This window comes from Tachyglossus aculeatus, chromosome 16, assembly GCF_015852505.1.
Source record: "Tachyglossus aculeatus isolate mTacAcu1 chromosome 16, mTacAcu1.pri, whole genome shotgun sequence".
Classification (NCBI taxonomy): domain Eukaryota; kingdom Metazoa; phylum Chordata; class Mammalia; order Monotremata; family Tachyglossidae; genus Tachyglossus; species Tachyglossus aculeatus.
Window position 1 is genome coordinate 16,323,805 of NC_052081.1, and position 25,914 is coordinate 16,349,718.

The 25,914-nt window shown below is 40.0% G+C and overlaps 1 protein-coding gene across 3 annotated transcripts in view; it reads right to left on the minus strand.

The window, feature by feature from the left end:
* The window catches only part of BRINP3 (BMP/retinoic acid inducible neural specific 3), a 441,851-nt gene that overhangs the window by 38,965 nt on the left and 376,972 nt on the right, over nucleotides 1-25,914 (minus strand). For all 3 annotated transcript variants that reach the window (XM_038758436.1, XM_038758434.1, XM_038758435.1), the window contains one exon: nucleotides 9,294-9,516. In XM_038758436.1, the coding sequence (XP_038614364.1) occupies nucleotides 9,294-9,516 (223 nt within the window). The remainder of the gene's footprint in view (nucleotides 1-9,293; nucleotides 9,517-25,914) is intronic.

A 25,914-nucleotide genomic window follows, 5' to 3' on the forward strand; every position in this document is an offset into this window, starting at 1 on the left:
ATCAGGTTGTCCCAAGTGGGGCTCACAGTCTTAATCCCCATTTTACAGATGAGGTAACTGAGGCACAGAGAAGGTAAGTGACTTGCCCAAAGTCACACAGCTGACAAGTGGCAGAGTCAGTATTAGAACCCATGACCTCTGACTCAAGCCCGTGCTTCTCTAATAATGTCAAACACTCTACTGAACAATGGGGTAGCTTAGATCAGTCACAGCTCTTCTCCTGCATGATTCTCACAGTCTAAGTAGAAGGGATGACAGGCATTGAATCCCATTTTACAAATGAGAAAATAATAGCTCAGAGAAATTAGTCACCTGCTCAAGACCACACAGCAACCAACTAACAGAGTTGGCTCACTCTCAGGCCCAACTTCTTTCTATCAGGCCACCCTGCTTGGCTACAACGGATCTGCCTTGTTAGAGTACTATTAAAAGAAGGAAGAGCAGAAATCGGTAATAAAATGTAATACCGCTATCACAGAAGAATGCCAAATGAAGAACTTTATAATAGGACATAGCTGCACTGGGATCCTCCAGGTATTGGGGCTTAAATCGGCTTTGTTATGCATCTTAATACATGAATCACAAGAGGGCATGGCTAACGAAATCCACATGTTTCAGGATGATGCTAGCTCTTCCGTATGGTGAAATTGGATAAAAGTGGGAACATGGCATAGTGGATAGAGCATGGGACTGTGAATCAGAAATCAGGGGTTCTAGTCCCGGCTCCGCCACTTGCCTGCTGTGTGACCTTGGGCAAGTCACTTCACAGTGCCTCCGTTACCACATCTGTAAAATGGGGAATGAGACTGTGAGCCCCATGTGGGACAGGGACTGTGTCCATCTCGATTTGTTTGTATCCACCCCATTGCTTAGTACAGTGCCTGCCACATAGTAAGTGCTCAACAAGTACCACTATTATTATTATTATTTTTATTATTTATAATAAACTGTGAGACCAATTCCTGAAGCTAAGGGATGGCCAAAAATGGCAGATGAGCTTCAGTGTAAGCAAATGTAAGAGAAAATAAGCCAAATTACAATTACATGAAGACAGGTTCTGGGCTATCAGGCATGACTCAGGAAGGAGATCCTTAAGTCATTTCTGACTGTCTTTTTAAAATCACCTTTAGAAAACGTGGAAGCAGGGTACCATTGAGCAAGAGGAAAAGGATTGGACATCAAACAAAAGATAACTTTGCTGGTTAAAAAAAACCAAAAACAATAGGCCCACACCTGGAATACGGCATGTTGTTTGAGGTACTGACCCTTAGAGATGATAAAATAAGAGTTGTAAAGGCTATGTGGATGGGTAACAGAAATAATCGGTGACATTTTCTGGTTTGTACACCCGATCACCTTCATCTTCCTTTTCAAATACTTTAAGAAGATACATATCTTTTGGGAAGCGTAAGAAAGATGGAAGGAGAAAAAGACAATCAATTCCAAAGGATGTGCACCCAAAATTGAAAAAGAGAAAACAATCATTCCCTGGATAGTATTTATTGAGTGCTTGCCACTGTATTAAGTGCTTGGGAGAGCACTGGTAGACATTGTCCCCACCCACAAGTAGTTTACAATCTAGAGGGAGCTTCTATCCAGGCCTAACCACCTCCCAATTGCCACTAGTGCATGAATTGTTTGGTCAGAGGCCTGTAAAAGTTTTCTTAAATCTCTTTTACATCATACCACCCCTACAATTATTATTGGTTGGTCCAAGGACACAGAAAATACTCTAGATTGTAAACTGGTTGTGGGCAGGGAATGTATTGGCTAAAGTGATTAGTTCAGTGCTCTGCAAGCAGTAAGTGCTCAGAAAATATGATTGATTGGTTGACTGACGATTATATAATTTAGGCTACCTGAAACAAGATATGTGGTGAGAAAAATCTATTCTCTTCATCTCCTTTCAGTCTGCAAAATAAAAATGTCTGAACCTGTTACTCTAAAGTGGATTGCGTAGAATGCTGACCTGGGTAACTCAATAGAGAAGTTGGGGATGATCTCTTTTTGCTGATGCCCAACCTTAACTACTCTCATGGAGGTCATTCCAACTGTAATAACTTTCCATCTTCCTTCTTGAAGGGGACTGTAAGATCCCTGATTTAACCTGAACCCTAACTTTAATCACTACTAAATCTATCATTCTCTCCCAAGTGGTCAGTACAGTGCTCTGTGCAGTATAAGTACTCAACAAATTCCACTGATTGGTCGACTGGGATTTATTTCAGCGATTCTAGGGCCGTGACTACAGGCAATTTCTGATATTTCTAAATGCATTTTCCAGCCCAGAGCCCTTTCATGGGGCAGAGCATGAGCTGCTAGCAGAAACAGAAGAATTCTTCCATTCTGTTAAACAGGCACAAAAATGCACAAGAAGACACCGTTCTTCGACTATGCAGGAGGGAAGGCTGCTAACTCTTTCTCTGATGAAAAGTTACAAATCAAACTACTATAACATTCATTAGAAAAATGTCATCTGAAACACAACCATAGGCGCCTCAAGCATGTTGATTTTTATAACTCATTTGACTACCTTTTCACTTCTCCTAGTATATCAAGAGAAATCGCTACCATCCCTGGATACATGCAGATGGCAATAATTTATGTCAACACACGTAAAATATATTTTATAACAAAAGTCATAGATGGAAATATTACAACAAAGGCATCCTTCCTCAGTACAATACTCAAAGCTTTATATATTCAGCATTGATTGGTCTATTGGATTATCACAATACTCCAGCTCAAAAGCTTGAGTTTCAACTCTCTGGTGAGATTGGCTTTGTTTTCAGAGTTAAACAAGCCACTTAGTCTCACAGTAATTTCTTTGCATCTATAAAATAAGCAGGAAAAAACTGACCTAGTTTTTTGGAGGAATCACAATGCTAGATCTCTTCAAGTGTTGCTCACTACACCGTACTAACACAGAATTTTTCATCCATTCTATTGGACTTGTCAGTAAATCATATTTATTAAGCGGTTGTGTACAGAACACGCTAATAAGCACTTGGGAGAGTACAGTATAACAATAAACAGACACATTACCCACAATGAGTTTAGTCTTGTAGACTGTCTTATAAACTTGTTTACATATAACAAGATATAATGGGGCAAGGAACATAAGGTTTTGCCATGGTGGATCCTATAAAACTCCATAATCTGACTTACCTAGAGTCACCATAGAAAAAGACATCCTATAGTATTGGTTTGCCATCAGCACGAGGCTTAAATGCAAGTTTTCTTATAATAATTTTCATTGATGGTAATGTCGGAAGAAGACATTGGTAAACCACTTTCATATTTTTACCAAGAAAACTCTATGGATATATTACCAGAATGATCGCAGGCGAAGGTGGGGCGTTCTGGGACAGATGTGTCCATGGAGTTGCTATGGGTTGGAAACAACTTGACAGAATAAGACAAGACAAGATGGTAATGCCATGTTCCTATGGATAGTGGCTGAGATCTTCTCCATTGCACATCAAAGAGGCTGAAAACTGGATATGGAACAAGTGCTTCATGGAGTAATGGTTGCAAGTAATATTGGAGAAATAATACAAGTAGCTAGAGTGATTAGATTTATTGAGTGTTTGCTGAATGCAATGCACTGTACTAAGCACCTGGGAAATGGGACAGCATTCCTTTCTACAAGAAGCTTACACCCTAACTAGGGAGACAGGCATAGAAATAGCAAATGTGCAAATATAACCGGGTCTTGAGGACGGGTAGCAGAGTGGCTCAATGGAAAGAGCCCGGGCTTTGGAGTCAGAGGTTGTGGGTTCAAACCCCGGCTCCTCCAATTGTCAGCTGTGTGACTTTGGGCAAGTCACTTAACTTCTCTGTGCCTCAGTTACCTCAGCTGAAAAATGGGGATTAAGACTGTGAGCCTCTTGTGGGACAACTTGATCACCTTGTATCAGACACCTTGTAACAGAATGTGTCTGTTATAAAGTTATATGGTACTCTCCTAAACTCAGTACAGTGGTCTGCACACAGTAAGTGCTCAACACATTTGATTGGCTGTTTGGGAGGGATAAGGCCTGTTGGTTTGCAGAGAGAAGTTCCAGGACCGGGGATAATGTGAAAAAGGACACAAAATATAAAAATATAGGCAGGAAATGGTCAGAGTCTCCTCTTGACAAAGTTGCAGTAAGGGACCAGATTGCAACCATGCATCATATTAGAAGCAGCAGAGCCTAGGAAGGAAGGAGAGGTGTTGGACACTTGGGTAAATTCAGTTGTGCAAGAGATCTCTTTCTAGTGATTTCAGGATTTTTCTCACAGAAATAACCATTACTGCTTGACTTACTGGAAAACGTACCACATGTGATTGTGATGTTTATTATTCTAACTTGAAAAATTCCTGCTGTCATTTATCTTAAAGGTTACTGATGTGTTGCAGGAGTAGGCCATCTACTGGGGATCTGATTATCATTTATTAGCATAACTGATCAAGCATAAAAGAAACACAAATTCCAAAATGAATCCCAAATTCAACCAGGACATTGTGTCATAGTCACTTTTCAGGGAAACAGTAGATGACACTGCACACAGTAAGCCCTCAACAGATGTAATTGATTGAAATATGATTGATTGATTGATGGCAATTGCTGTTCTGCAGAGCTGATGAAGAATTGTTGAGTGTCATGCATTGATCATAATAAAAGGGAAACCTATGCATATTCCGTAGTGTGTAGATCTTATACTTTCCTCCTTCCACAAAAAAGCAATTGTTTTTCTCACTTGGAAAAGTTTTTATAAAATTTTATTTTTCTCTGTGCCTTGGGCATTTTGGGATATCCAAATTTGAGAGGGGGTTGCCTAACAAATCAAATAAACCCATCACTTTCTTTTTCAGAATATTTTTGCATACCTAGTATATAAGAAAAAATAATATTCTTGCTTAACGCTTTTGAAGCAAAACAAAGGAGAAAATTACATAGGTTCCATTACATATAATAATAACAATAATAATAATAATAATAATAAATTATGTAAGGGATAGAATCAGAAAAGTACAGGAATAAAGCAAAGAAATCAAGGGAGATCTCAGATTCTTTCAATTAGAAATTGTACGACAGAGGGAGTTTTTCAGCACTGTACTGGGTAGTATATCACCCCTTTATTTAGCATTTTTGATTTATTTCAACTGTGATGCTTTGACACATTCTGGTGAAAATTCTTAAGATTATTATTACTGACCAGGATGACCAAAGGAAGCTTTTCTAACTTATTTACATGACCATACATTGAAAAGTAAGATTAAACTTACTATTTTTTTAGTAAGACATTTTGAAAATGTGTATGCAGAGTTGATATCTAGAAGTTTTCTTTCCAAAAATATTCTATTTCACCAGAACCACTGACTGATCAGATAGAAGGTAAAACACTTATTCTAGCTCTTTCATGACTTTTAAAAACTTTAGTATTCCTCTCCAATTAGAGAAAAATCAATGTGAAGCTAGTTGAGTATACTAGTACGAAAAAGAAGTTTTGACATTTTGAATGGTAATATTTGTCTAGTTCCGTATCAGTAAATTTGCACAAAGTGAACTTTACCTCCATTTGCCTTACAGAGATCATTCCACCAAACATTTCCCTTTCTAAATTTAAAACATATCAGTTTCATCTTTACAGCATTGGCCTTGTTTATGGCAATAACTTTGGGGTTGTGGATATATATGAGGGGGATGCATGGGACCCTGGGAGAAATGGGGTGCAAATTTCTAAAGCTAAATCCAGAAGGAAGAGGAGCAGGAGGAGGGTGAGTAATGAGAGGGCTAGTGAGGCGGGACAGGAACATGGGGATATCACCAGAAGTGTTGACACAGACACTGTTGCATTTGATGAAAATTCTTTTGGCATCCCTATTGTGGAACTTCCTTGACAGACTAAATGCATTAATCTTGCTTTATTTATTATTATTATTATTATTATTATTATTGCTTGACTGAATACACAATCCTAGGGTTTTTGGGTAAAAATAGGGAACCAATCCCCCAGTAATTGTTCCTGTGGAAAAACTGACTCTGCCCTAGTGTTTTGACTTTTTCTGGTATTAAGCCCTCACTGTGTTCCAGACACTATCCTAAGAACTAGGGTAGCTAACAAGCTAATCAGGTTGGACACAGTCCATGTCTCACAAGGGGTTCACAGTCTTAGCACCCATTTTACAGATGAGGTAACTGAGGTGCAGGTAAGTTAAGTGAATTGCCCAAGGTCACACAGATGAGAAGTGGTGGACTTGGGATTAGAAGCCAGGTCCCTTTGACTCGTAGGCCTGTACTCTATTCACTAGGCCAGACTGCTTTTCTACGATGGAGTTTTCAGGAATCAGGAATCAGTTGTCATAAGTTGGAGGACTGCTGTTTAGAAAACACAAAACAGTCAATACGCTATTAACTAAGGGAAGCACAAATGTTTCCCATTTAACCAGCGTTTTCGTACCTAAAGCTTGTATATTCAATCATGCAAGGTTGACAATCTCTGATCCATGTTTAAAGTCATCTGCGGGTCCTACTCAGCTTTCTTCTGAGTTTCATGGTGATTACCAATGAATAGAAGCTGGAACATTCCAACTACTGAAGAGGTTTTTAGGATTCCACTTCCACTGAGCCACAGAGCTCTGCACAAATTCTGTTTCACTGCTGAAGTAGTCAATTGGTTATCTGAATGAGTCCCCGAATATGTGACTAGGGAAACTCTCGTTTTTTGCTCTCGATCAGTCAACCTGACCCTATAACAAAATAGTGGATGGATTTTTGACCTGAGGGTCAACTTAAAACTATTTTCCTGGACGTCTCCTCATAGAAATGCCCAAGCCAAAGGGGAAGAGATGAAGGGAAGGATTTGCCAGGGGCATGCTAGAGTTGTCTGTGATATTCACATTGCCATGATATTCAGTTGGCGTCACAATTCCCTGAATAGCATAGTAAAACTGCACATATACAAACATATATACACACATTCATGAGACAAGAAGCAGCATGGCACAGTGGATAGAGCACAGGCCTATCAGAGGGTCATGGGTTCTAATCCTGCCTCTGCCACCTGTCTGTTGTGTGACCTTGGGAAAGTCACTTAACTTTTCTCTGCCTCATCCACATCATCTGTAAAATGGGGATTGAGACTGTGAGCCCCACGTGGGACAAGGGTCTGTGTCCAGCTCGATTTGCTTGTATCCACCCCAGCTCTTAGTACAGTGTCTGACACATAGTAAGCGTTTAACAAATACCATTGTTTTTGTTATTACAACTGACTGTGGGTGATATGGATCTAAGGTGGGGAGACATGCCCAAGAAGGGGGTTGGAAGCTGAAGGGAGTGAGAGGCCAAAACGGCCAGATTGGATGACAGAATCGTGATAAAGTCACTAATGAATCTTAATTTTGACGTTTCTTGTTTCCAAAATGCTTACAGCAACAGCTGTATTAATTGGCTCTAAAAGGGGGAATTGGTGTGGCAACTTTTATTTTCCACTAGGATGTAAGGTTGATTGTCAACATAATTAGGGTAATTGTATTCTCCCAATAATTTAGTTCCCTTTGCTGCACAGAGCAAGCATTCAAATAGTATTTACTGATTGACTGATTAATTAATGTGCCTCATAGGTATCTCCAACTGGCTACCACATAAGCCAAACCTCACCCCAATGCCTTTCTACCCTCCCTGAACTTCTGAAGTCCCCTTCTTTCCCCTCTCTACCCTTAACCTTTCCTTACCCCCAACACTGTTACATTTTTCTCCATTTTCATTGGTTTCAATGTGACCCTCGCTGTACACCCGAATCCATTTTAACCTTTCTCTGGTTTATTCCTTTTCTTCACCGTGCTTGATGCTACTTTTTTCTAGCAAACTTAAAAATGATAGGAAAATGATTCAGAGGCTGGATATGGGACAATACAAGCAAAAGGACAAGGAAAAAGAGGGAATCAAAGAGAGAGACTCCTACACATGTTCTATGAAGGGATCCGAACATATGCCACCGAACAAAGTTATGCTTTGTAGTGTTAGTTATCAAACTACATGCATTTGTTAGTTCTGGATTCAATTTTAGATGTAACATTTCCTTTAATAATCCTTTTGATTTTATTTGCCTTTCCCATATTGAGGACTTCTGATGCTATTTTCAGATTTGTACTGTATCAAAGTCATGCCCAAGTACCCTTCTTTAAGTAAGGCTTCCAACCGATCAATAGTATCAATGCTTTCACGGTATTCAGAACCATGGAAAGTATAATACAGAATGCTTGTCTTATTAACACCTTCCAAGCCTTTTCTGCTGAATTCCTTTTCCAAAATGGACAAAGTCATTTATGGTCATTTTACGGGATCCCAGGAAGTGGAATCCTAAAAACCTCTTCAGATCATAGTTCACAACTTTCAAACTTTCCAGGATCAGGTGTATAAACACTGTTTCCAGAAATATACATATCCTTCCCTAACATCACATGGGCAGCAGGATTTTTACTGGGCTGTAGAGGTAAAAGCAGATCAAGATGGGAGGGTATTTCTAGAACAGCCATGGGAAAGCTTCTGAGGGCAGTAAGACTAAGACAGCTATCCATTTGGCCCACCTATTGAAGAGGACCAGTCCAAGGCAAATCCTAAAATGTTCAAATAAAATTTAGAGGCAAACACCCAAGAATCTCCTTCTATCAGTTAACCTGGAACCACTGCATCTCTCAATGCATCTGTCAACGACTCTTAAAAAGTATGACTTCTAGGGGAGCTTGGGGAAACAGCCCAGGTCAGCCACTTGGCTGCTGTGTGAAGTTGGGGCAGGTCACGTGACAACTCTGTGCCTCAGTTACCTCATCTGTAAAATGGGGATTAAGAGCGTGAGTCCCCTAAAAGACCACGGCCTGTGACCAATCTGAATAGCTTGCATCTACTCCAATGCTTGGTACAGTGCTTGGCACATAGTAAGTGCTTAGATACAATAAAAAAATATATTGTTCTCTGTAACGACAATGAAAGTACTGCTGTAGCATTGCATTTTAAAATAACTTCTGGACATCTGAAATGCTCACTTTGCACTGCTCGCTTACTGTTGGCAAACCACTCAGGCATAATACTGTGTTTCACTGATTTTGACAAAATGGGTGACAGATTTTCTTTTCTCCTTCATCACTATCACTTAGGGGAAGAGCTGAGAAGAACAATCCCGAGGTGCTAGCAGACAGATTTTTGTCGATTTGTCACTGAGGTTAAAAAGCTTGCTATACATTCTGAAGTCATTTTCAGCATCAAAACAATGTCTCAAGTTTCTCAGTTGGTCACAACATGTCTTACCTTTGTCTTGGCAGGCTGATGAGAGGCTGCTTATGACACCTCTTACTAAGGCTAAAGAGCTTGTGTACAATTTTCTGTGCCTTCAGGAAAAGTTGTTTCATGCTGTTCTCCAATTGCTCGTATCGACGTTGAAAATTAGAATCCATTGTCCACAAATGCATTATGCTGGAAGTGTTGAGGAAATAAGTCATAGGCAGCCTTTTCATAAATAACTTGAATTCATCTGAAAAAATTAAAAAAGTCAAAATTCAACACTTGAATTACCCAACAAACAAACTTCACATAGCACTAAAAAACAAACAAACAATAGTTTGATGGGGAATTGCTTATAAGAGTATTTTAAACCATGTAATAAGTTAAGCACAAGATCTGTTGCCATTTCATGAATTTTTACATCTATTTCTTTGAAATCATTCTCTCAAAATGGAAGGACCTGGACAGGAACTGTGCTTGTTCTTGCCACATAGTAAGTGTTTCAAATACCACAAAGATTATTACTAAACTTGGGTGTCCCATGTCTGAACTAATCCCATCGTTCTCCAAGTGTTTCTTTAAATCCTCCCTTTCTAGACTGTGAGCCCGTTATGGGCAGGGATTGTCTCTGTTGCTGAATGGTACTTTCCAAGTGCTTAGTACAGTGCTCTGCACACAGTAAGCACTCAATAAATACGACAATGAATGAATGGACGAAATCAACTGGAGATTCGGGGAATGTCTCTCTCTTCTTTCTCTCTCAACCAACCCATATTCTGCCACACTCACTACCTGATCTGCCTGCACATTTCCCTTGCTTTCAGCTCAGAAGAGGATTTGTCACCCACAATGGGGATAAAACTTTCTTTAGATCAAAGACTTCTTTCCTTTATTAGCAGGTGTAGGAAAAGCATAGGGAGGATTTGAAGGGTCAACTTCCCATGAATTCCAGAAGAATAGGGTCAGAATCAATGGAATTTTAATATTTAAGAAATATTTCTCGGGGAATAAACAAAAGAGTAAAATAAAGTGCAGACGTATGAAAAAGAAAAAGAATTAATTACCTAAAATCAGAATCAGTGCATTAGGAGCTCAAGAGGTTATTTAATCTGGTTCACAACTCCAGGGAGAATGCCATCTAAAGCAACTTTAACTGTGGTCCCTACCCTGCTCAGGGCTTGGAGTGTTGGACATGTCCTCATTTTCCTCATTAGGAGGCTGATCTCATCCTGCTTCAGCTGGGATGGTCCCAAATTGGCAGATTGTCCCAGAAAGAGTCTCTTAAAAAATAGCAAAAGTCTCGGCAAGGCTGTGGCAGCAGGGAAAGAACAGGTCGGGGATGATGGGAAAGTGGAAAAATAGTGGAAAATCTGCCCCAGCTGAAAGCCTGCTCTGGCCATTAACTGTCTTCCTTTCCTCCATCCTCCTCAGTCCATTTCCTTCAGGGGACCCTGAAAGGACATGGGTACTATGGCATCTCCAGTTTCCCCACAGCAATACAGCAATGTAGCAGCAGGAGAGTCTTCCAAATCTAAACTAGAAACAGAGGTTCAGGCAGCATTTGGGATGGGAGAGAATCCTTACAGACCATGACAGGTAATGGAGCACAATTCGTTATCCTCCTGCCCAAGTCCATCTTTCAATCTTCTCCCTGGATCACTTTACTAAAACAATCGATCAATTAATCATGCTTCTTGAGAACTGTGTGCAGCACACTGTACTAAGTGCTGGGGAGAATACAGTAAAACAGAGTTGGTAGACAGATTCCCTGCCCACAACGAGCTTACATCATTTCTACACATCTCCACACTCCTCTGGAACATCCAATTGTTGTCCATACTATTTAGTTGATCATATTTATCACATTCCTTCCCTGCATCAAGCAGAAAACCCTTGCCAATGATTTTAACGTACCCAATCAGTTCTGTCCCACCTTCTTATCCATTCCCATCTCCCAGGAGATGGAAGAGAAACATGATGGTGAGGGCGAGGTAGTGGCAGCAAACTTATTTGACAACCTCCTTTTAAACTGGTGCAAAAAGTGCAATTGCCACCTTGGCTCTAAATCTGCTCCCTATGCAACACCAAGAGGTGACGCAGACTTTTTATGGTTACCTTCCCTTCCCTAAAAGTTATGGAGTCGGGCCTAAGAAAATACCCTCTTTGCCCACAAAGAGTCATCTATTCTGTCTGATTCCAAACCTGTTAAATGGTCAACAGTACTCATGAAGTGTCTACTCTGTCTACAGAGCACTGTACTAAGAGCTTGGAAGAGTCCAGTGAGGGAGACAGAAGCTAAAATAAGTTGCAGGTATGGGAAACTGTCAGTTGTATTTATTGAGAACTTACTTTACTAAGCACTTGGGAGAGTACAATATAACAATATAAAAGACACATGCCTTGCCCACCCTGACCTTACAGTCTAGAGGAGCTGAGAGTCTAGAACTTATCGCCTAAACAGTAGTAATATGTACATACATGCTATTAGGAGAATGCTGAGAGATGTGAACACCCACATCACCAATGGTATTTATTGAGCATTTAATGTCTGTAGAACACTGTCCTAAGAGCTTGGGAGAGTACAATACAATAGAATTGATGACTATGTTCCCTGCCCACAATGAGCTTTGCGGGTGAGAATTCCCATCGCCCGCCAGACAAAGCCACGTTGTATTTCACCAACAAAATGTCGGGCTCGTCCCATTACTTATTTAACAGGGAAGCGAATAAATCATTGTGACAGGAAACAAGTTTGAGACTCAAGGAGAAACGCTTTCCTCTCGTCATCTATTCAGCTATTTCAAATTCTGAGGATCTGGATCTCTGAGTTGGGGGTGGGAGAGAGATTAACTCTAGTAAGTGACTGTTTTTGACTTCCTTGGAACAAGATCATTCTTGAGCTTTCCTTTCGTTACAACAGTTGTAGTGGCAGGATTTCTGCAACCATCCTGCTGCCGTCCTGGAGCACAGCAGCTCTGAGGAACCCGACACAAAAGATCAACTTGGCTGGCCATAAATGACCCGTTTTTTATACTCCTGGCTGTGATTTCAAACAATAAAATCATAGCCATATCACTTCCTTCCTACAACAATGTTTTCGATTGTAATCCCAGCCATAAAAGTAATAGCAAGTCCAACACCAGTGGCAATATTAAATTGAAATCACAAATTGCAAAACTACCAAAATTGTTATCTGAGGGATTGATCTGCAAGGGAGCCAATATTTCAAGTTACCAAATAAATGGTCAATAAAATGCAGCTTCAATATTGTGCAAACATTATTAAAGTGATTTATAAAAAGCCACACAGTCTAAAAATAGCCGGCCATGCTTCAAATGTTGGGAAAAACAAAGTAGTAAAATGAAAATATGTTTACTTTTATGTTCTATCTAGTGAATTTTAGTTGCTCCTGATCCAGAATTTAATTCACTTTAAAATATAGATGCTCCATTTCAACTAACATATATTTCATCTGAAATAATGGAAGTCATCAAATTTGATTGAATTTGATTGAAGATGCTTTTGTTCATTTGCAGAAATTGTTGTTCCATATGTATATATATATAAAATATACACTGTGTATATCTATACAATTATATATACATGTATACATATACACATATACAATTATATATTTTATACAATATATATTGTATTATATATTACAATAAGTATATGCATATTGTATATATGTATTGTATTCCACTGGAATAAGTGGTTGGGAGAGTATGATGAACACGACTTGACAGACACGTGATGAATACAAAACACTGGCATTTAGTGATGGATTCAAAATGGGGATTGGAGGGGGAGAGAAAAAGAAAGAGAGGTGAGGGGAGGGGATTGACTGAAGGGGAAGATGGTCTTACAGAAAATAGTGTGGGGAAAGCTAAAAGAACGAGATAATTCAGTTGAAGAGATGGCAAATTTAGATTCAGATTTAAATTTAGATTTTGTCACATTGAATTTGAGGTACAGATAGGTCATCCATGTGGCGATGTTCTGTAGTCAAAAAGAGATGTAGGACTGCAGAGACAGGGAAAGTTCTGAGGCAAACTGGAGACTCAATCTTGGAGAAGTGGCAGAGAAGCCGTGGGAGTGAATGAGCCCTCCAAGGGAGGGAGTGTACTTAGGGAAAAGAAGGGAACCTAGAACTAAACTCTGAATGTCAAGTACAGTGAGGGAATGGGAGGCAGAGGAAATTCTGGAGAAAGAGACCAAGAAAGGATGATCAGAGTATTAGGAAGAGACCAGGGGAAGACAGAGCTTTTCAAGTAGAAAGGGATGGCCCACAGTGTACACATAGCCAAGAGGTTAAGGAGAATTAGGAGATAGGGTGGATGCCTTCATATTTTGTGAAAAGGAAATAAGCGGTGAAAAAGGGTTAGTGGTTTCAGTGGAGTGGAGAGAGCAGAAGTTGAATTGTTGAATGTCAAGGAAGGACATAGAGGAGAAAAACTTGGAGGTAGCCAGAATAAAAGAATGTGCACTGGAATGGTAGAAGAGTTGTGGGGTGAGAGCTAGATGGTGGTATCAAGTTAAGAGTTAGGGTTACAAACCAGGCATACATCATATACTCTATTTTACTTGTACATATTTACTATTCTATTTATTTTGTTAATGATGTACATATACCTTTAATTCTATTTGCTCTGACGATTTTGACACCTGTCTACATGTTTTGTTTTGTTGTCTGTCTCCCCCTTCTAGACCATGAGCCCGTTGTTGGGTAGGGACTGTCTCTATATGTTGCTGACTTGTACTTCCCAAGCACTTAGTACAGTGCTCTGCACACAGTAAGCGCTCAATAAATACGACTGAATTAATGAATGTACATAAAAGAGGGGCCCTTGCTATTTTGCCTCTACAAAGATGCCTGTGAGGCTACAAAGGAGAATAGATCAAACAACCGATCACTGGTATTTACTGCGCATTAACCAAGTGCAGATAACTGTACTAAGTGCTTGGGAGAGTACAATACAACAAAGTTGATAGACTCTGCCCACAAGGAGCTTATTTTACAGTCTATAGGGAGATTACAGCCTAGAGGTTGGAGTTAATAGATTAGATTTTCTTTAAGTTTCATTCTTTAGTGACTGAAGTAATTTCTACTCGATACAATGTTCAAGGTACCTTTTAAAGTCCTCAAGTTTTTTAAGTAGACTGACAATTTTTGTTGTGTTTAGAGATCATTGGTAAAATGTATTTACATTTTTTCTGCATTAATGTTGCTTAAGGAACAAAAGAGGATTGGGTGGCATTGTCTAAGAATCTATTTCCATTATAAAATATTTTTTACAAACTGCACAATAAATTAGGTTGATGGTGTATAACAGGGGAAGGGATATTTTTGAGTCAAGAGAAAAAAATATGACAATGGATGGACAATGGACATCTTTAGGTTCAGTGGGTTCCACAACCTTAGAATGATATAGGCATTCCCAAGAGTGAGAATTGATTCTCTACCTGGTGAAACAACATTATAATCTGCACAAAGTAGACATCAGTAAGACTGGATCATCCTTCCCCTTCTCCTTCCTTTATTACAATGTCAGCATAAGATTCAAAATGTCTCAGCACATTCTCTACCTTTCATAACTTTAGTAAGTTGATTTGCCAGGTGCGGTGCTAGCAGGAGGTACATAATGCATTTAAGGTTGAAAATGAGGCGATTATATTCGAAGGTCCTGATTGGCCCCATCTTAACTTCTGGACTACGGAATGAACTGATTTAGCTACCGGCTTTCTGAAGAAACCCTTTCATTGCACCTGTTCATTTTATTAAAGCAGAAACACCTCCACAGGGGGGAGAAGGGTATTACGGTCATAGAAACAATGACAGCTTTGTGTATCTGTTCTTACTATTGGTTAAAGTTTCTGACAACTACATAGGAAGTTAATTACTGAAAGCTAAATTAATACTCTTGTGACACAATACTGAAAACAATAATTACCTGAGCTCCTCCACAGCTGAGCTTTTTTTATCCTGTTACTTCCAGTGCTCCCAGTCCTTTTGGAGTGGTTCTGTCTATTCATCTCTAGTTGCTATTACGTGATTTTTTTTTACTTTCAGTTATTAAAAAATGCCTTAAAATTATAGGAACCTACTTGAAAGTTTCTCCAAATTTGCATCAATGGATCAACAGTGTTTACTGAGCACCTGTGCTAAACACCTGCTAAAATACAGAATTAGTAGACATGATCCCTGTCCTTAAATAGTTTACAATCTAATGGAGCTGTTTGCAATCTAGCATTTCAATACAGCTGAAAGCTATTAGGAATCTTGCCTTACATAGAAATTGATTCCATTTTCGGAAATACTAATGGTTCTAGTATAATCAGATGAGGCAAGTTCTGCTCAAAGACCCAAGCCATCTCATCTAATAAGTGGCCTTTGTTCCCGTTATGCAAAATGGAAATTCAGTAACTCTTCCAATTCAATTATAATGAATCCTATCAAGATCCGATATTGTGTCGTCATAGATCAAGGGAGCCCTTCACCTACTATAAAAGATTGCAGAAGCAATCAGCTTACAAAGGTAGGACTGAGACTTATAAGAAGTGATTAGTCTCAGGAACATAGAGCAGAAAAATGGATAAATGTGTTACTATATCCTACTTGTCTGTATGGGTTGGAAAGGACTCGACAGCATTAGCCGAGACTCAAAAGCAACTGAGAAGCAACTCGGCTTAGTGGAAAGAGCACAGGCTTGGGAGTGAGAGGTCGTGAGTTCTAATCCCAGCTCCGCCACTCGTCAGCTGTGTGTCCTTGGGCAAGTCACTTAACTTCTCTGTGCCTCACTTATCTCATCTGTAAAATGGGGACTAGGAATGTGAGTCTCATGTGGGACAACCTGATTACCTCTGTTTTAGAGAAGCAGCGTGGCTCAGTGGAAAGAGCACGGGCTTGGGAGTCAGAGGTCATGGGTACAAATCCCGGCTCTGCCACTTGTCAGCTGTGTGACTGTGGGCAAGTCACTTGACTTCTCTGTGCCTCAGTTATCTCATCTGTAAAATGGGGATTAAGACTGTGAGCCCCATGTGGAACAACCTGATTACCTTGTATTCCCCCAGCGCTTAGAACAGTGCTTTGCACATAGTAAGCACTTAACAAATACCATCATTATTATTATTATTATTCTCTGGGCCTCAGTTACCTCATCTGGAAAATGGGGATTAAGACTGTGAGCCCCATGTGGGACAACCTGATTACTTTGTATCTCCCCCAGTGCTTAGAACAGTGCTTGGCACATTATAAGCGCTTAACAAATACCAAAATTATTATCATTAAAAAGTTATAACCATACACAAGAAAATTTTTCACTTTTCATTAATAGTATATATTTGTATTGAGCTTTGATTATATAACTCCATTTAAGGTGCTCCTATGGCTGGTTTTGGCATAATTTAACTATCTCGCGCAATTTTGTGTGACCTTAGGAACACAGTTATGCAGTTATTTTGGGGGGGAAACTACATATCATTCAGCAACCTTTTGCTTCAGACACAATTTTCATGGAATCCTTTAAAAATGCTAACCAGGGCCTAGCAGTGATGTAGCTGTCTGCTGTGTTCAAGTTGCCTTGTGGTTATAATGGTAAAACTTGCATGTGTGGATGACTGAAAATGAAAAATGTGGTTAGGTTTCATCATCAAGGTTTCAAAGAGCACAAATTCTGAAATCCTGTTAATCCTAAGAAAGGTATCCATGGAAATAACATCCAGACCAGTCCAAATCTGACAGGACAGAGTTTTAAGTCACTGGCTAGCCTGAACAGGTGAAAGACTCTCACCGAGGTTCAACGCTTCCTATCCCTCGTCTGACCTTGCTCTCAGTTATTTTGGCTCATCCTCTCTCCTTCTCTTTACTTAGTCCCAAGAAGGAGCAAATCCATGAAATATCTAGATTGGTACAAATTTTAATGCCTTTTTCCTTGGTTAGAATGTTAGCTCGCTGAGGTCAGGGATCTTATCTCCTAACTTGACTGTATTCTCCTAAGCACTTAGAACAGAGGTCTGCATATAGTAAGACTCAATAATTTTTTTAAAATTATTATTCTATTTGTTAAGCACTTAGTGTCAAACACTTTAAGTGCTGCGGTAGATAAAATGAAGTAGGTTGGACACATAATCTAAGTAGAAGTGCTTGGCACACAGTAAGAGAGTAAATAATAATTGTGGTATTTGTAATCACTAAACTCTGGGGTAGATCCAAGCAAATCGTGTTGTACGCAGTCCATGTCTCTCATGGTGCTCGCGGTCTTAATCCCCATTGTACAGAATGATATATCTGTGGCACAGAAAAGTGAAGAGACTTGTCCAAGGTCACATAGCAGGTGGATTTGGGATTAGAACTCAGGCCCTTTGGACTCAAAGGCCCGTGTAAAATACATTTTACAGAAGAGGAAACAGACACAGAGAAGTTGAGTGACTTGCCCAAGGTTACACAACAAGCAAGAGAAGCAGCATGGCTTAGTGGAGAGAGCCCAGGCTTGGGAGCCAGAGGTCACGGTCTCTAATCCCGCCTCCGCCATTGGTCAGCTTTGTGACTTTGGGCAAGTCACTTCACTTCTCTGGGCCTCAGTTACCTCATCTGGAAAATGGGGATTAAGACTGTGAGCTCTACCTGGGGACACCCTGATTACCAGCACTTAGAACAGTGCTTGGTGCATAGTAAGTGCTGAACAAATATCATTATTATTAAGCAAATGGCAGAGATGGGATTAGAACCCAGTTTATCTGATTCCCAGACTTCTTACTCTTCCCTTCAGCCACATTGCTTCTTTTGATTGACTGATTATAAACACATTTCTGCTCCTGTGGTGTGAAGGAGGGAAGGAGAAAGAGGGTGATCTCATCTTCTTTAACCCTCCTGTCTCACTCCAGTATCACCAGTTCCCTGGACATGGAACCTGCACCCTCTCCTTTGAGTTCATTCATTCATTAAATCATATTTAGTACAGTGCTTTGCACATAGTAAGCGCTTAACAAATGCCATCGTATTTAATAAGCACTTAGTGTGTGCAAAGCACTGTACTAAGTGCTTGGAAGAGTACAGTGCACTATAAAAAAAAATTCCCTTCCCATAATGAGCTTACAGTCTAGAGTGCTTACAGACTTTGTATCTTGGCAAGAGGCTTCACTTATTTGGAGATCTGTAACTGAACTGACACTATAGCCATCCTACAGTTGATAACCAAATTACACACAGCTATAGATAGCACAGGGGAGTCACATGTATTAAATGCTATAAGCATTTCTGGTGTGAACCAAGGGGCCACATTCATATACTCATTTTTGCATCTGTAAATCTTAATTCTTACTTAATGATGATCTTCAACAAGCTTAATTGAAATTATTGTAGGACAAAAGTTTATTATCCCAAATAGTATTGATGCTCTCCACATGAATGTGTAAATACCACTTGGAAAGTTATGCCGACTCAGACAACCTATTGATTAGTACAGCCTTTTAACAGTGCCATATGGTAACAATTATGTGTTTTACGCCACTGAAGAATAGTACGAATCCAAGCCCAAATTGCTTTGTTTTCAGAGAAAATGCGTTAGGCTCTAAGTACTATTGTTCAAATGATAGCTGAGAGAAGCCACTTAAGAACATGTTTTCAAGGAGTATTTTGCTTAAACATATTAATTTAACCAGGACCCTGGAGACATCAATGAAATGTACCAATTTAGTCTGAACAGCTTCAATATGGATTTTTGATAAGAAAACAGCTGCTGATCTTGAAATGGCTGCAGCTAACACCGAAGGCCATAATATATTTCTATGAATCAAACATATGATAAGCAATAAGCAGATGGCTTAGAATAAATAATTCAGCATACCATACTAGTTATTTCTTTGGGTGCAAATAACATGGTGGAATATATTAGCAAGTTAACTTGAAGCCTTAGCTTTGGAATACATCCTCTCTGTTTTTTTCCTTCATCCCCCTGTAGTAGTGGGAGAAATTCATTCACTAGCCATACACCAGACACATCTTCCTGGAGTGTGTTCCATTCTTCCCTGCCTTTTCCAAACTGATACTGCCAAAAATATTTATCTGCCAATGACAAGCTATCTTGTGGAATTTTTAAGTTAGTTGTCTGGGAATAGGCATGTTACGGAAATGCATTATCATGTACCTCATGTAATAGATGGATAGACTTCATCATCATCTTTTGAAACATCCAAGCTATGTTGTTCTAAGATTCTGAATCTCAAAGAAAACTGTTTTTATTAAATCAGTTTTATTTAAACAGTTCGGGTCTTTGCATCTTGCTAGATTCTAATAAAAAAATGATAAAAATCTCGGAGTTTCAACTCTACATGTTACTCCTACACTAATAGTGTTAGATAATTTTGGTAAGTTACAGAAATAACTAATACATAACGGTATATATAAAAAGGCAGGCATACTGCATTTGGTTATTCATCTATTAATGATTCCTATAACTTTGCAATTGGAACCAACTCTTGATTCACCATAAAATTATTTCAAAATATACCTTGAGATTGAATCCAGCTATGGTATCATGAGTTTAAAAAGGATTCAATTTACAACCTTAATTATTTTTAAAAATCAATTGCTTAGCAGTTGCTTTCCCACCAAACTAGATTCCCTTTAGGAAATATTTTCATGTCTTAGAAAAGTTGCAATCAAAGTTGGCTTGGAATTCAAAACTGCTTGGGAAGTTAAAGCAACCTTTTTAAGGGTTGCTGAATAGATGCGGTTTTCTCCTGGGAAGCTTGCAAAGCAGTTTTTTGCATTTCATCTGAGGCTATCAGAATTCATGATTAACAGTCCACTGGGGCATTTCCTAAAATGCAGGTAGAGAAAATAATGAGGCCCAGAGAAAGAACACGATAGCAATGCAATGGTAAAATGTTTTCCTACTCTGATGAAACTGTTTTCATTTTTCATAATGCACCCCCAGAAATATACTGAAAATTATAATTGGGTAAAAAAGCATGGGCCAGTGGAAAGAGCCTGGGCCTGGGAATTAAAGGGACCTGAGTTCTATTCCCAGTGCAGCCACTTGTCAGCTGTGTGACTTTAGGCAAGTTTTTTCACTTCTCTGTGCCTCAGTTTCTTCATCTATAAAATGGGGATTCAATACCTCTTCTACCTCCTCCTCAGACTGTGAGGTCTACGTGGGACAGGGACTGTGTCCAATTGGATTATCTTGTATCTACCCTGTTAGTACACTGCATGGCACACAATATGCTCTTCACAGTAACACAATTATTACCATTTGTGAAGAGCATATTGTGTGCCATGCAGTGTACTAACAGGGTAGATACAAGATAATTTCAGAACTGTGGTGGTCTCTACATTATTATTATCATCATTAGTAGTAGTGTTATTTGTAATAATAAACAATACTAATGTAACACAATTATTATCATTATTGGTATTGTTTATTAATACTAATAACACTATTACTAATGATGATAATAATAATGTAGAGACCACCACAGTTCTGAAATCAATTAATGAATCTTGGACTATTTTTGATCAGGTTAAGCTCTGACCAAGATTACCCAAGTTCATTCATTTATTCAGTCGTATTTATTGAGAGCTTACAGTGTGCAGAGCACTGTACTAAGCGCTTTGGAAGTACAAGTCAGCAACATATAGAGACGGTCCCTACTACAGGCATCTCCCCATTTAACCACTAACTCCTATGATGCCCTGGGAATTTGGTCCTAGGTCATATTTTGAGGTCTATAGGAGAAGTAGCGTGGCTCAATGGAAAGAGCCCGGGCTTGGGAGTCAGAGGTCATGGGTTCAAATCCCGGCTCTGCCAATTGTCAGCTGGGTGACCTTGGGCAAGTCATTTAACTTCTCTGGGCCTCAGTTACCTCATCTGTAAAATGGGGATTAAGACAGTGAGCCCCACGTGGGACAACATAATCACCTTGTACCCTCCCCAGTGCTTCGAACAGTGCTTTGCACATAGTAAGTGCTTAATAAATGCCATTATTATTATTATTATTATTATGTGCAGGTCATCCAGTGAAAGATGTTGAAGCAATGAATGAAGAATTTGTTCCCGATAGCAGGTGATGTGGGAACTATCATAAGGTTAAATGGAGTAGAGGATTTGTCTGGAGACGGAACTTATTACCAGAGAGTGTGCTGAAGGTGAAAAGTCAGAAAGATGTTTGCCACAATTTAAACTGGAGTTGATTAGAGTAGCCTAAGGATTTCACTAGAAGAATAAACGACAAAAGTGAGATTAGGGAGTTAGTTTGCAGGGTGAAAGGACAAGATTAAGCTTTAGAATGAATATGAGGAATGAAGAGGAATCAAAGTAGCTGTGTGACCTTGGGCAAGTCACTTAACTTATCTGTGCCTCAGTTACCTCATCTGTAAAATGGGGATTAAGACTGTGAACCCCACATGGGACAACCTGATCACCTTGTACCCTCCCCAGCGCTTAGAACACTGCTTTGCACATAGTAAGTGCTTAACAAATGCCATTATTATTATTATTATTATGTTGAATCCTAGAGTCAACAGGATTGTAAAAACAATTGCAAATAAGTTAATATTTAAAAAACTACCCACTTCACTAATTTTACAGGAGTTTATGTTTGATGCAGAGGTAGATGAGCCACCACTAGAGGATCTTGAGGAGTGGGAAAACATGGACGGAACAGTTTTGTGGAAAAATGATCCCAGAAGCAGAATGAAGAATGGATTGAAGTGGGGAGAGACAGGAAGTGGGGAAGTCAGCAAGGAGGTGGATGCAGTAATCAAAGCAAGATAGGATAAGTGCTTAGACTGATGTGATAGAATTGTGAAAGAAGAGGAAAGGATGAATCTTAGCAAAGGTTTGTGAAAGTTGAACTGGCAGGATTTGGTGACACATTGAATGTGTGGGCTGAGCGGGAGAGATGAGTCAAAGAAGAGACCAAGGTTATGGGTTGTGAAACAGGGAGGGTGTTTAATATAGTGACAGAAAAGTCAGCGAGTGCATAGGGTGTGGGTGGGAATATGAGGTGTTCTGTTTTGGACATGTTAAGTTGGAGGTGTCAGTAGGAAATCCCAGTAGAGATGTTTGAAGGCGGGAGAAAACGTGAAACTTGGAGCTTGGATGAAGATCAAGGCTGGAGATGTAGATTTGGAAATCATCCACATAGGGATGGTAGTTGAATCCATCGGAGTGAATGAATTCTCCAAGAGAGTAGGTGTAGATGGCAAATAGAACCCTGAGGGACTCCTCAAAAGAGACTGAGAAGAAGTGGCCAGAGCAGAAGAACTAGGAGAAGACAAGGGAAGCATCTGATACATAATGTTTCCAGGAGAAGGGGGTGGTTGACAGTGTTGACGGCAGCTCAGAAGTTGATGAGGATTCGGATGGAGTAGAAACCATTGGATTTGGCTAGAAGGAGATCACTGATGACCTTTGAGAGGGCAGAAACGCTTAGTACAGTGCTCTGCACACAGTAAGCATTCAATAAATATGACAATAAATGAATGAATGGAGTGAAGGCAGTGGTACCCAGACTGGAGGGATGTTGGGGAGAGATTAGAGAAGCCGTGTGGCTCAGTGGAAAGAGCACGGGCTTTGGAGTCAGAGGCCATGGGTTCAAATCCTAGCTCCTCCAATTGTCAGCTGTGTGACTTTGGACAAGTCACTTAACTTCTCTGGGCTTCAGTTCCCTCATCATAAAATGGGGGTGAAGACTGTGAGCCCCCCATGGGACAAGCTCATCACCTTGTAACCTCCCCAGCGCTTAGAACAGTGCTTTGCACACAGTAAGTGCTTAATAAATGCTTAATAAATGCCGTTATTATTATTATTAATTAGACTAGAGGAAGTGGAGGCAGCAGGTGTAGACAGCTCACTCAAGGAGTTTGGAAAGGAATGGTAGGAGGAAGATAGGGTGAGATTTCCTAGTGAGTAAATAGAACTACTATAGAGTTTCATGCTCCTCATATATTTTTCATATGGTAAAATGTCATTCTAGCTTGACTGCAGGATAGTTCTTTAATTCTTCATGAAAAAGGGTGTTAAGGTAGTGACTTGAACAGCTAAAAATAAACACTAAAAGAGAAACTGTTGAGGGGAATTAGGACGCAGAGTATAGTTGATAATAAAAACTGTGGTACTTGATAAGCACTAATGTGCCAAGTAAATAATAAGAGAAGCAGCATAGTCTAGTAGTTACAACGTGGACCTGGGGGTAGGTCGTCTGCTGTGTGACCTTGGGCAAATCAGTTAACTTTTCTGTGCCTCAGTTACCTCATCTGTAAAATGGGGATTAAGACCGTGAGTCCCATGTGGCACATGGACTGTGTCCAACCTGATTAGGTTGTATCTACCTTAGTGTTTACTACAATGCCTGCCATGTAGTAAGCGCTTAACAAATGCCCTTAAAAATAAATAAATAAAGCATGCTATTAAGTGCTGGAGTAGATATAAAATGATCAGGTCAGACCCAGACCTGTCCCACACTGGACTCCCAGTCAAAGCGGGATGGAGATCAATTTTGCAATTCATATCTTCCAAATGAGGGGACCGAGGCACAGAGAAGTGAAGTGACTTGCCCAAGGTCACTCAGCAGGCAGGCATTGGGTGGAGTGGGATTAGGATCCAACTCCTCTCACTCCCAGGTCTCTGCTCTTCCCATTAGGCAACACACTACTAATAATAATGGCATTTGTTAAGCGCTTACTATGTGCAAAGTACTGTTCTAAGCGCTGGGGGGATACAAGGTGATCAGGTTGTCCCACATGGGGCTCACAGTCTTCATCCCCATTTTACAGATGAGGTAACTGAGGCTCAGAGAAGTTAAGTGACTTGCCCAAGGTCACACAGCAGACATGTGGTGGAGCCGGGATTCGAACCCATGACCTCTGACTCCAAAGCCCAGGCTTTTTCCACTGAGCTATGCTGTACCCTCCTGCACAGGTCACCCAGTGAAAGACGTTGAAGCAATGAGTGAAGAATTTGTTCCCGATAACTGGTGCTGTGGGAACTATCATAAGGTTAAACGGAATGGGGGATTTGTCTGGAGACGGAACTTATTACAAAAGAGAGTGCTGAAGGTGAAAAGTCAGAAAGATGTTTGCCACAATTTAAACTGGAGTTGATTAGAGTAGCCTAAGGATTTCACTAGAAGAATAAACGACAAAGGTGAGATTAGGGAGTTAGTTTGCAGGGTGAAAGGACAAGATTAAGCTTTAGAATGAATATGAGGAATGAAGAGGAATCAAAGTAGCATGGTCTAGTGGGTAGAACTTGGGCTTGAAAGTCAGAAGGACCTGGGTTCTAATCCCAGATCTGCCACTTGTCCGCTGTGAGTCCTTGGGCAAGTCACTTCACTTCTCTGTACTTTAGTTACCTCATTTGAAAAATGAGGATTAAGGCTGTGAGCCCCAAGAGGTGCATGGTTTGTGTTTAACCTGATGAATTCGTATATATCCCAGTGCTCAGTTCAGTGAAAGCATGGACAGGGAGTGAGAAGATCTGGGTCCTAATCCCCGCTCTGTCATTTGTCTCCTGTGGAACCCTGGGCTAGTCATTTAACTTTTCTGGGACCTGGTTTCTTCATCTGAAAATGGAGAATCAAGAAAAGCAGCGTGCCTTACTGGAAACAGCACGGGCTTGGGAGTCAGAGATTGTGGGTTCGAATCCCAGCTCTGCCACTTGTCAGCTGTGTGTCTTTGGGCAAGTCACTTAACTTCTCTGTGCCTCAGTTACCTCAACTGTAAAATGGGGACTAAACTGGGAGCCCCAAGTGGGACAACCTGATTACCTTGTATCTACCCCAGGGCTTAGAACAGTGCTTGGCACATAGTAAGTGCTTAATAAATACCATTATTATTATTATTACTTTACCTATTTTTCCTCCCACTTAGACTGTAAGCCTTTTGTGGGACAGGGACCATGTCTGATCTACCTAGAGAAGCAGCGTGGCTCCGTGGAAAGAGCACAGGCTTTGGAGTCAGAGGTCATGGGTTCAAATCCCTGCTTGGCCAATTGTCAGCTGTGTGACTTTGGGCAAGTCATTTGACTTCTCTGTGCCTCAGTTCCCTCATCTGTAAAATGGGGATTAAGACCGTAAGCCCCACGTGGGACAACCTGATCACCTTGTATCCCCCCAAGTGCTTAGAACAGTGCTCTGCACATAATAAGGACTTAACAAATACCATCATTATCATTATTATTATTATCATCTTGTTCCTACACTAGTGCTTACAGTCCAGGACATTTAAGTGCTTAATAAATACCACAATTTTAATCATTATTATTGCCTTTAAAACACATGAAGATTGTCATTTTTGTCCTGTAGCATATGCTGCTTGCAGCCCCTTGAATTATTTTGCAATTTCTGGAAGCCTCTTCTCACAGAAAGTCACCTAACCATTTCTGATTTCCATATGCCATGTTGGTTTGACTGCCACTGTTGAATCAAAGTGGTTTAATAATTTTCATAGTACTGATAATGACTGCGGTATTTGTTAAGCACTTACTATTTGCCCAGCACTTTACTAAGTGCTGGGGTAAATAGAAGACAATCAGGTTGGACATAGTCTCTGTCTCACACTAGGCTCCCAAGCTAAGTTCATTCATTCAGTGATATTTACTGAGCACTTACTGTGTGCAGAGCACTGTACTAAGCATTTGGG